At 34.3% G+C, this 13,098-nt stretch overlaps 1 protein-coding gene across 3 annotated transcripts in view; it reads right to left on the reverse strand.

The window, feature by feature from the left end:
- Positions 1-13,098, reverse strand: part of GRIK2 (glutamate ionotropic receptor kainate type subunit 2) — a 360,582-nt gene that overhangs the window by 135,378 nt on the left and 212,106 nt on the right. For all 3 annotated transcript variants that reach the window (XM_085056272.1, XM_085056271.1, XM_085056273.1), the window contains exon 12: positions 1,883-2,106. In XM_085056272.1, coding sequence (XP_084912398.1) covers positions 1,883-2,106 — 224 coding nt within the window. The remainder of the gene's footprint in view (positions 1-1,882; positions 2,107-13,098) is intronic.

A 13,098-nucleotide genomic window follows, 5' to 3' on the forward strand; every position in this document is an offset into this window, starting at 1 on the left:
AATCTCTAGATCTGAATGCTGATATAAATTTATGAGTTAAAGAAGGCATTTTATACAACTCTACAAAAACCAAACTTCTCTGCTCACTATAAAACACAGTCCTTATTACTTTAAAATGAAGATAATGCTTCCAATTATATAAGGAATTTATGATGGTGGTCACAAAAACAGACAAGTAAAAAAAATTTCTGTACTATTGGTCTACAATCTGGTGCTTCTATATAAAAATAAATATTCTTTCTTATTCTGCTAGTGAGCTCAAGTGGCTGAATAGCTTAAGTAAAAAAAAAAGGTTTCAAAAAAACCTATCTTTCCTAAAAAAATATGCCATGGCACATTTTCAAAGCATAAGTAGGACCTCAGCCTTACAAATCCTGCTAACATTAGTGGGATCTGCCTGTCAAAAGCACTGTGCATCATGCTGAAAATGTCCTTCAGTGATAACAGTAGGGTTAAAACTTTTGGACATATACATAAATATTTTATGTGAGGCATTTCACAAGATAACAGTTGTGATTTATGCTCAGCTGTGCTTTCAGAGGTATCTGCATGACAGGAACACCTCAGAAATTATTGTACTCTGTGGTTATGTAGTCCACTAAAATATACTGGTCTTTCAAGAAACTTTCAACATAAGTCTGGCTGTGTAAAGCGCACTTTTAAAGAAGGTACACAGCAAAGTCTTTCATTACACAATATGTTTCAGTATTATCTATAATACTTCAATACCTCATGTACTTCATCTACAGGTTCTAAATTACTTTTAAACTGGTATCTAAAAATATTGCTTCTCCCTAATATAAGAATGACACAGCTTCTCCAAAATGAAACAGAGAATATCAAAGACAGATGGAGAATCCTGATACTAACTACAGCATAATAGAAAAAGAAAAATATGAAGATTCTACTGTGAACCAGAGAATGAAATCATGGATATCTTGAGACTGAAGTGAGATTTCATTATCAACTCACACAAAAAGACCCCATATTAAAGAGAAAAAAGCCAATATAGTTTATATACATTTGATTAAACAAAATTGCAAGTGACTACAAGGGGAAATCTGTAAAAGAGATTACATAGACTCTTCTGGCTTTTTTCTTTTGCTGTCATGACAAAAGCCAAAGCTATAACATTTAAGTCTGTATTTATGTGAGCATCTTAACTCAGCCCTTATGAGTTAAGAAGGAAAAGGTAAACATATTGGGGTTTTTTGACTAAAGATGGTTTTCTGCTCATTTGGGTTGAAAAAAACAGATATCACATCAATTTATAATTTAACAATTGAGGTATTGGGTTCCTTAGTTCTAAAAGCTCAACTAAGCTTCCAAAAATATTCCACTAAGAGACTTTCAATTCTGTTAGGTATCTCAGGTATTTCACCTTGCAGAAAAATGAAAAAATAAATACTGTTACCGTATCTCTAAGATACTAATCTACACAAACTGTTTTGCAACTGGTAGAGGCCCAATTTGGGCATCTAGAATTAATGTGGGCAGCTAAGTAATCAATTTCAGATTAAGCCCCATAGCATAAACAGAAATCAGGGTACACAATAAAACATGCAAACCCTGTGTTTCTAAATGCAGACTTATTGGGAAAAGATATTTTGAAAACTTTCTGATGTCTCTATATTTTTAAATAAAAGAAGAAACCTAGCTAGCATACTCAAGACTTAGTGCAAAAGTCCAGTAACAAACTGGAAACTTAATATGGCAGTGGAGAATATTATAGTGAGAACCCTCATCATTAATTATTCTTCTGTAAATCATGAAGTTTAAATATAAGAGTATGAAAGTAAGAAAATTTTTGTGACTTTTGACAATTATTCGTAAGAAAAAATGGTAACAATTGCCAAAAAAATCACAAAAGTTGACATGTTACCTGGCTATGACAAAGAGCACACAACTGACACCCAAGTAAGCCAGCAGAATATACATCCAGATATCAGGGGAGAGAGGATTCAGGAAGGAGAAGACGCCCGGGTTTGTACCATTGGGCTTGCGGTACAAAATACTTATTCCAAGAGTCATAAAGGGCTTGGAAAAGTCGATGACCTTCTCACGAACATAGGTAATTGCCAATGGTGCAACTGCAAGGTCAGCTTTCTGTTAACAGAAATACAAAAAAAGAAAAAGGCCATAAGTCAAGAGAAACAGGCTGAAGCACACAATCAGAATATGCAAAACACAAACTTCATATGGAGGAGGTTTGTTCTTGTACTAGTAGCCTGAAATTTAAATCTCTCTTCTCCCTTTAGGTCAGGTTACAGATTTATTCTACTTCCTCCTTGCTAAACTGACGTAGCAGCATTTAGAAAAAATTAAAAGCACTAGTACAGGGATACAAGTGAAGAAAAATATTATATCTTGCAGAAAATATGAACATCCATTATCACATACTTTAAAACTTTATTATTTGGGCATTTCAACATATGTCTTCTCTTTGTCACTCATTCACTGTGCTCTTTAGAAGCAAATATATTTGGGAAGCAGATGTGAACATGCTTGAACAAATGCAGGAAAAGGGCCAGGATGCAGTTCTTCATATTTTAGCATAAAATAACTGGTACAAAATGAAGACTAGTTTAAAATGGAAAGTTCTACACCTGAAAAGTTGCTGAAGATATTCTAAGCACAACTGTCCTTTCTAGTGATTCTAGTGGGAATCACTACAAAACTTACAGATAGTTAATAATCAATTGGAGTACTTAAAATGAAATCATACAATTGAATGCATTTTGTCAATTAACATTGAGTTTTAGTTATTACAGTAATAATTCATAGGAGATTAGTAAATGGTCCATATTATTCTTTTAATCAAAACTTAAAGGAAATCACAGTGACAAAAAATCTACAGAATCTACTTCTTAATCTCTGTCAATAGCTCTTGAAACACTCCTGTGCATGTATGTATATGTATGTGTGGCGTATGTACACATAAAAAAGAGGAACGTTCAAAGTGAGAAAGTACAGAGTACAAGACATGGAAAGCTGTAAACTAAAAATTCCGTCTAAACTATATGTAAATACAGGTATGTAATGATAGAAATATAGCTGCCATGGAATACTGTTACCCAAGTAATATATGCAAGTAACATAGCTGAAAAGTACACCATTTTCAGAATGCCTGTTCTAAGATGCAGAGATTTGATTCCCAATAAAAAAATATAAATTCATACATTTATATACTTTTTGCTCATTTGGTATTGTGTATAATGTGTGACACTCAAAATTCTATATAATGTAGCATTTGAGTGTTCCCTTTAATTTTTATTGTCTCATTACAAAAAGTTCTTCTATGGTCTATTCCTGAGCATTTATGCAATTAGATCTACTGTAGTAAGTTCCGATGTGAAACTCTGTTGGTGCGGTTCATTTAATTTGATAAGGGTTTGCCGGTCAAAAAAATTACATATGCTACACTTCCATTGGTATTAAGAACTTATTGATATTAATCAAAACAGCAAGCCTTAATTCCACAGTGGATGACTTTTTATGGATTGCATACTATTGATGATATTCCAGCTGATGCAGAAAGAGAACAGTAAAGTAAGAAACTAAAACTAATTTGAATTAAAAGTTATAGGTCAACATTTAGAAGTTCACAAAACATAACAACCCAAGCTATAAGTTTGTGAGGCAAGTAGCAGACTTAACCTAGGAGTCTGAAGCAAACTGACTAGACCCTCACAGAAGAAACAGCTTCCCAAAGATAGAGAAATTAGATCTTTTGGAAGGCCATTGGTAGATGTGAATTTTGGTCTTATTATATTAACAGAACCTCAATGAAAAACAAATAATTTATTTTAATAAATACTATAGAAAATCCAACGCTTGTTTCATTAGATGGAAACAAAACCCTATACTAATGAATATAGGTTGTAACTATCTCTAGTGGAGCCAAGTTGCCAAGATGAAATTAGAAAAATAACTGATCAAGAATTAATACCTCTTATATGACAGAATAGAACAGACATCCCAACCTGACATGTAAAATTTATGTACATGACTTGACATCTCAAGATTCTCTTCAGAGTTGAGTAACTCTGTTTCAATATTCTTGAACTATAATATCACCATAAGATGAAAAATTAAGCATCTCACAAAAAGAAAATCCAGAGTCTTTGATAACTGAGGAAATGACTAACTGAAAAATGTAATGCTGCCCCATGTAACTACTTTTGCCAATATATTTTATCTCCAAAATACTCAAGTTTCCTGGCAATCCTTTCATTCTGAAAACAGCACTATTTCAAAGTGAAAAGCACTATTTCAAAGAGAAAACAGGGGCCAAGTTTCCAGAAGTGCAGTTCTTGTGCCTCCTATGCTTGTCTATATTGAAGAATTACAAGATAATCCTCTTTAGTTTACTTCTCAGAATAGTGGAGGAATGGTGTAAAATTAGTATTTTATCAGTCAACATTTAGCAACATTAACAAACCAGTATATCCTAAAATGGCTTTTTGATAAGCTCTATTACAAAGAATAATTGTCTCACTTGGCAGTGATCAATGATTCCATTTTTTAGAATTAATTTATGTATGCTTCTATTCTTTAAGGGAATAAAAAGATATATCTATTTGAAAACATAATCCATAATAGCACTTATTCTTTCTTGAGATGAAAGCCTTTTTATGACAGCATCCAAGGATTGGTGAGGTGAGCTAGTTGGTACAAAGAAAAATTCTGTGCCAGCTAAAGGTTACAATAATGATTAGAAACAGGTCCGACAAGGACATTGCAACACAAGGCACAGTCTTGAGCAAAATGGAAGAGTTGTACAGCCTACTGTACTGTGTGCTGAAGGACTGCACTGCACATAATGATGCTTGGTTGTGCATCCTCTCCCTTGCCGCTCCATAGCACCCCTCAGGAACGCAGGGGCTCCTGACAAGCCTGGACCAAACCAGCAGTAAAGCATCCCTTGAAAGTACCAGAAGCTCATCCATGACAGAGGTAGGAGCAATCCTGACCAAGGTGGGGACAAAGGATAAACATTCACACTCTCTTCACACCTGCATAAATCTTCCCCGTCTTGTTACCACGTGCAGCTCTTAGATGTTCATTCACCAACAAACAACTCAAGGTACCCCGACTTTGTGCTGCTACAGAAATGCCTAAAGCAAGCGAAAATTTTCATCCTTTGCTTCTTCAGTTACATTTTACTTACAAGCACCTTGTTCACTGACTATTTTACATAAAGTAGTATACAAAGAAAAAAAGGGAGGACATTTTTTTCATTTGTACAGGGCTGAAATATGGTACATAACCTCTAAGAACAGAGATTTAAAAATTATACTGAATTCAATCTATGTTTGCAGAAACAAATAACTTCAGCAAAAAATCTGCATGTTAATGTTGAGTAGTTTATGGCCATAAAAGTTGGTGTTTGGCAAGAAACTTGGTATTTGGAGAAATTTATGTCTTTTCTGTGACAATAAACTCTATAATACCCAGAGAAACAATCACAATAATTTTGGGGTAAATAAAAGTTTGAAAGGATCTCATAGCTTCTAATAACAATGGGGAAAGGAAAAACAAACACTGATTGAATATTTTTTTGTTGACAATTTTCTGAAAAGCTTTTGCCTCACCTATTTTTTTCAAAAGAATGAAGTATTTAAATACAATCTAGACATAGAAACAATAAAATGACTAATAGTTATTTTTAATTAGATTCTAAAATTACACAGTATTCCACCATAATAATTGAGTTTTTTAGCCAGTGTAAACGGAGTCTTCTGGTATGAATTTTGCTGCTAACATTTTTCATTGATTTAGCATTAATGTTTATATTAAAATTGTAAAGAGAATCATACACTATCGATTCTCAGTTGTTTATTCAGTCAATCAGTACAATCATATTGTAATTGTCTAATATACACAAAACTACACATACACTGAAAAGATATTTAAGTTATTTTACTTGTCTACAGGCAGCAATGCATTTATTGTCTGTAAAGGAACCTACCTTTTTTAAAAGGAAATCTTCATTAAGCTTTTGTTTAATCCATTATGTCTCCTCAGCCTAAGACCCCAAGTCAATCCACAAACTTCTTCAGTCACCCCAAATTTTTGAGACTGTTAACCTGAGCTGAATTTCAGTTACATTGACTTTGGAGGAAATGCATCCCTAAGATAAAAGAGGAAGGCTAAAGCCCAGCTTCAATTCCTTAAACCTATCTAACACACTCTTAATGCACAGAGACCTTATGCATTATTCCTCTTCAGAGAAGTGCATTTCCCTGCCACTGCTTTGAAAAGATAAGATCTGTAATTTGCTTTTAAGTTTACAGACTGTCCTAAACTGCCCTGTTCGTACTGTTACAATATAGAAAATTTTATACCTCCAAGAATTTTTTGGTCTTGTCACAAGATCTTCATTTCCTTTGAAACCGCTAGGACCTTATTAGGGCTTTATTGCTATTTTTATTTTAACTAGCTACTTACATTACTTTGAAAGAAATTGTTTTTCCACTGCCTTCCACAGCATCATAGTACAATTCAAATGGGGAGAGATGAGGAGCTCCCTAGAGCAATTTTCTGTTTAAAACATCTACATGATGAGATCAGGTTGCTCTGGGCTTTACCCAGTCAGTGTTGAAAACCTCCAAAGAAGGTGACTGCATGACTTTTCTGGATAAGCTGGTCCACTGCTTGTCTACCCACATACTGAAAAAGCTTCTACAGACAAGGCTGTTTAGAGAGGTAATGCAATTTCCACCATTGGAGGCTTCCAGTTTATGCTTGTTGCCTTTGGTCTTCCTGACAGGCTCCTCTGTGAAAAGCCCAGATGAAGCTTCTTGATAACCACCTCACAGGTCCTGGAAAGTTGCTACTAGAAATTATTACCTTTGCCAAATGTGAATAACATTACATAAAGTCCAAAAAATTGTAGATTTGATAGCTGAATTTAGATGTCATAACGTCTTAATTGTGGGATCCTGGCTTGTTTAATTTAAACTTAATTGCTAACAATATCCCATATAGATGGAACAGTAGCAGTTGCTACTTTATTAACATAATAAAGTACTTTAACATAAGAAAGTGACATATGATGACAGTTTCAATAGATACTGGCTCAACTAACACATTTGTAACTGCTGAGCAGCTTCTCAGTATTTGTTCAGCAATAAAAAGTCACTGGAAGACAGGTGGTTTATTCAGATCCACTTCACTGACGCTCAGTATTATTACACCATTGTTTCATTTCTTTACACCTTCCTGTGTCAGCACGGCTAAATCTTTTTTTGGCAAAGTCTCAAACAGCTGTGGTAACTAATGTTTTTTTAATTTACTCTCCCTTTAGAGAGGATCCTAATCTAGAAATCAACAAGATCATTTACCTAGGGATAGTTGTTTGTTTTTTTTAAAAGACAAAAGGTTTTGCAGAGAAAATTTGCATTCTGTGTACTACTGTAGAAACAACTTTCTATATGAATTCAACTAGACAAAAATGGAATGTATGGAATGCACAAAATCCTTCCTCCGATGGCTTTTAATAACATAAAAAATATCTTTTGACCTACATAGCATTGTCTAGAACTGACTTATGGCACTGTTTTCTGTTTGCTCCTTTGTTACTATGTGAATGTTTAGTCAAGGAAAAATGATAGTACAAGACCAGCAGGAGCTCTCTAATTAGCTAATTTACATTATTTCTTCTTACTCAGGGTTGTTCTAATTAATTCTCATTTGCCTGTGCCATCATAGATAAGATTTAATAGTTAAATAGATGTAACATAAGTACCCATTAAAATAGATATTGTTTCTGTTTGTTAATTTATAATACACTTTAACTAAAGTATTTTGCACCACCTTCAGTCTAATCAACAGGTACACAAATTGTACATAAGAGGACTAGAGGCAGTAGACCATGAAACTATACGTAGCAGGAAGATGGATGACTTCATTTCAGTATTAAAAAAACTCAGACTTAACTCTTATCACTTCATTTCAGGAATTTTGCACAAAGGTTTCTTCTAATTGTTAGAAGAGCAGGATTCACATACCCCCAGAAGCAGCAAACTGTCAAAAACATTTACAAGACTCTGTAGATACTGTGGTTCAGAATTAAGGAAAGGGAAACTCCCTCATTTAGAAAAAAGAATTAAAATATGAGTAGTTACAGTAAAATGTTTCTGTTCTTCTTTACCGTTTTACTCACTCTAACATTATATTTTTGTACCAGAGATGGTTATTAAAGACTAAAATTATTAGACACCATGCCACAGCACACCTTCCTGCAATAAAACATACAGGTAACATTAATCCCTTTTTTGTAGCTAGCATTTTTATCATTATACTTTCCAGATTTGCTGCAACATCCTGGAAGTGTTGGGGTTTTTCCATTTGCTAACCAGCTGTCACCTGGAATTTCAGTTACTGTACTCAGGATAAAAAATAATCCTACATCATTTAATTTTGACATAATTTCTGTTCTCAAATGGATGAGGTTTTATCAAAGTGTTTCAGTGAATTCATTTCATCATGCAATAAAATTTGACTTGTGTCAAATTTTACTTATTCCCATTTTTCTCTGTTACTTTGTCATCTGCAATTTTTCACAATTTAATCAAAATTATTAATAACATTTTTAGGTATCATTTGGATGGAAGTAGATCACTGCAGGATATGCTACCTCTCATTGATTAACAATACTCAATTAACAATTTTTTGAAATCTATAATTTCATCACCTTAAGTAATTAATAGAGTAAAACTTATTAAAATGGACAAAATCAACCTCCTGTGTACTCATCCCCCTCACCTGCATTTTGATGCAGGCATCACAATCCACACTCTGGAATTCTCAATCAATAATTAAATTCCAGGGTCTTAGACTTGACTAAAATTGATCATTATTAAAAACAATAACAGAAACAGGGTCTTTTTAGAAAAGTCTATCAAATATGAAATTAAAAAAAAAAAACAGAAGTGGTATCATATTGTGTGCATTCTCACAACCTTATATCATAAAATGTTTTACCTGTCCCATAATTATTTTTAAAAATGGCTAATATAATAAAGAATATATTTACAAAATATTGTCACAAATCTAAAAATAAGAATGTTAGCCATATTTTTATGCACTAGATCCTAATTTAGTTCTCTTCTGCATAGAGTATATATAAGCTAGCTCATCTGGAAACTTGTTACATTTACTTAAACTGAATAAAGCTTATCCAGGTTCTAGGCATTACGTAAATACTAAAGATACCAGGATAAACTTATTAATAATTAGCTTTAATGAAAACAAAATATAAATCCTAAGGATGAAATCTGTGGTGGCTGAGTTAAAATATTTCAGATATTTATAAGATGAAATCTATGAGACACTTTGAAATGTCATAACTGTTTTAATTTATTCCTTATTTTATGTGAAGTTTTACTTCATTCTAGAAGATAAGTCTGAACAGACAAGTACAAACATGTAATGAATAAGAACATACAAAGTAATAAAAAAAACATTGATCTGCATGATAGACAGATGTAGACAAATTCCAGCCTAACTACTGCCCAGTTAGAAAGTGGATGGAGAGTTAAGTAACATCATCTATGTCATTAGAACATCATCAAGTTCAACAAGGTAAACTGCAAGGTCCTGCAACTTGGTCAGGGCAATCCCAAACACAAGTACAGGCTGGGCAGACAGTGGGTCATGACAAGCCCTGATGAGAAGGACTTTGGGGTTGTCTGTGGACCAAAAGCTCAATGCAACCGAGCAATGTGCGCTTGGAGGTAACCCATAAGGCCAGCTCCATCCCGAGCTGCATCTCTAGAATGAGAACCAACAGGCGAGTTTGGTGATTCTGCCCCTCTGCTCTGCTCTTTTGAGACCCTCAGCTGGAGTACTGTGACCTGCTCTGGGGCCACCAGCACAAAAACTACCTGTTGAAAATAGTCCAGAGGAGAACCAGTAAATTGAGCTGGAGCACCTGTCCTATGGAGACTGGTGGAGAGAGTTGGGCCTGTTCAGCCTGGGGAAGAGAAGGCTTGGGGGAGACCCTAGAACACTCTCCAGTACCTAAAGGGGGCCTACAAGAAGGCTGGAGAAGGACTTTTACAACAGTATGTAGGGAAAGGACAACAGGGAACGGCCTTTAGATGAAGGAGGGTAGGTGAGGATTAGATATTAGAAAGAAATTCTCTACTGCGAGGGTGGTGGGAGACTGGAACAGGTTGCCCAGAGAAGTTGTGGATGCCCCATCCATGGAGGTGTTCAAGGCCAGGTTGGATGAGGCTCTGAGTAACCTGATCTAGTGGAATATTCCCTGCCATTGGCAGGGGTTTTGGAACTTGATGGTCTTTAACATCCCTTCCAGTCCAAAGCTTTTGTGATTACTTGATCTTTTCTGAGTTATTACATTTGTAATCCTTGATGTCTACTCAGCACTTGATGAGACAAGTGGACAAGTGGATTGATGGGTCCAGGCCCAACGTGGGACAAGTCACCATGCATTACTGACCCTCATAACTGGGCACTCAGATGTCAGGAAATGGGAAAATAAAATTTGACTATGTGGATTAATTTCAACATATGGTGACAAAGTAACACAATTTTCTTCCTAAGACAGACACAATCAGTTTCATTTCATCCATTTTGGATTTATGTCAGGCTGCAGTCACTGTCTTTTTTTTAACTCTATTTGACATTTGTATAATTTTCTTAAAAAAATGAATTATTTTTGATGCCCTGAGAATAACAGATCAGATTTGACACCTTCCAGTTCCCCAAACTGCAAAGATGACACTGTGTTTTGGTCATCTTTCCCAGAGACACATCTCCCACCAGGGCATCCTGAAACTCTTTTACCAAAATGGTGATTCCATGAAAATTGACACACTCAAGGTTTCCACAGTCCCTCCTCCCTATCTTCCATGAAACACTCACTTTGAGATATGTTGAAATTCTTTGGAGATGAGAAAAAGACAAATTGCAGCACTATTAATTTTATCCCTAATAAAAGGGATAAGCCCCAATGGAAATTAATTCTACTATTAGAGAATTCTATTTTTCTCATGTGTTTCACTTCAGCAGACATATACATAGAAACAAAAATCCCAATGTTATTTTCTACCATTCTTTACTCTCATTACAGCAACAAAATTAAAAGATCAGATAAAGATATGAGGATACGAAAACATAATACTTTTATGAATACAGCCTTAATCCTGTATCAAATCAATTCCTAATCATTACTGTAAGCATAGATGATGCGTGAGGTAAAGTGTTATTGTTTGGAGTCTCACTTGAAAAACTTCATGCCACTGCCTTGATGGGCTATGATTTACTTTTCTGGCAGCACAGTGAAAATTAATTCAAATTATTCACTGTAAATTTTTCTCTGTAACTGGAAAGTAATCATTTTACAAACCCAAATGCATTAGCCAGGGATATCCATAATACCCTAACTGTAAAAGAACAATACATAGGCATATAGTAGTTAAACAAACAAGAAAGCAGTATTCACCTCCTCTTAGTGTCAAGAAATGTCAAATAAACTACCCCTTAATACAGATCTTCAGAAAAAATCCACACATTTCAGAGCACTTAAAAGACCCTACTACTGTCAAAGCCTCCTGCCACTTCTGGTGTCAATCACTGAGAATGTAGTTAAAAATTTTCATCCAGTATGTTTGAGAAACATAAGACTTGGTTAGCTCAAAAAATCATGAATTAACATGTATGTCCCCTTAGAAAAATTATATACTTTATTATTCTCTCTGCCTTACTGTAATATTAGAAATGCTGCTGGGCGTTGTGTTAGTAAATACACAATCCTTGCTCTTTGGAAACTAAATTGCTCACTTAAAAACTGTTGTTATATTGGAAACTGCATCTTCATCTGTCCTGTACTTGAAATCAGTGACGAGTTAATAGGGAATTCATATTGTTCCTCACTGAATTAATACATATATTTTGCAAACTTGGCCTAAACATCAGATGTTGGATTTCTTTGGCATATTATTATACTGACTTTTTTTCCTTTCCCAAGCCTTTTTAGTGGATTTATGTATCTTTAGCTGAAGTTTACTCTCTGCATAACTTCTGCTGAGTTAGGGTCTGATTGCACATTCTTTCATGTAATATCACACATAGCCTTTATTAGAGAGTGACAAAGTAGCCATAAAACTGTCTTCTTGTGAGCATAGAGATGAATGTTTAGCTGTTGGTTTGAAATGAAATTCTATTGTCATGGAGAAGACAGTTTCTTTGATCTTTTGCTTTAAAACAAGTAAAGAAAAAGAAAGGAACAAAAGTGCATAGTATGGCATATTTGAGTGAATTGCATTGATAAATTCAGGCATGAAAAATATGTGAAGAGGGGTTCTGTGAGTCTATGAATATATACAGTTTGCTCCAAGTGAAAACAGGATCTTAAGCAACAGAAGAAATATGTTTAGTTACTTGTCAGGGACACACTGATGCTTATTCAGCTTGGGAGAAATTACTTTGGAAATAAAAGGTCAGAGCACTTGAAGTTGTGGATTAATGAATTAGCAATTAGACTGAAAGGCTCAAAAAGCACAAGTGATATTTTCTGGCATATTACACATTATCATAAGAAATTATCCTATGACCCCAGGATATGTTCCACAGAGAAATGAAATGCTACTTTAATGAAGAAAGAAAACATGCAAATAAAAACTGGAAGCCAAGATGAATATTTAAAACAGTAAACACACAGACAAAAAGCATGTTACAGGCACTGAACATTTAAAGAATCATGAATGTTATATCATGACACAGAATGACTGGAGGGAGATAGAATACTCTTTTTAGATATTAAATAATGCTAAATAGTAGCTTTACTTAAATAGATGGTTGTTCTGGACTTCCAACATAACTTAATAAATGTAAATAATAATGATTACTGGAAATTCAGAGAAGAAAGCTTCAGCACAGAACATAAATGCTTGATTACTGAAAGGTAAATAAATTAATATCAAGGATAAAAATGCACTCAAAACAGATGGCTTTAAAACAGCTAAAAAGAAAAATGGAGAAAGAGATAAATTATAAACAAAACATAAAAAAGCTGAAAATATAAACAGATAGATAACATAAAACTGAAATACAATGGCAGCATTTTAT

Source organism: Lichenostomus cassidix, chromosome 3 (genome assembly GCF_008360975.1).
Source record: "Lichenostomus cassidix isolate B80296 chromosome 3, HeHo_3.0, whole genome shotgun sequence".
Taxonomy (NCBI): Eukaryota; Metazoa; Chordata; class Aves; order Passeriformes; family Meliphagidae; genus Lichenostomus; species Lichenostomus cassidix.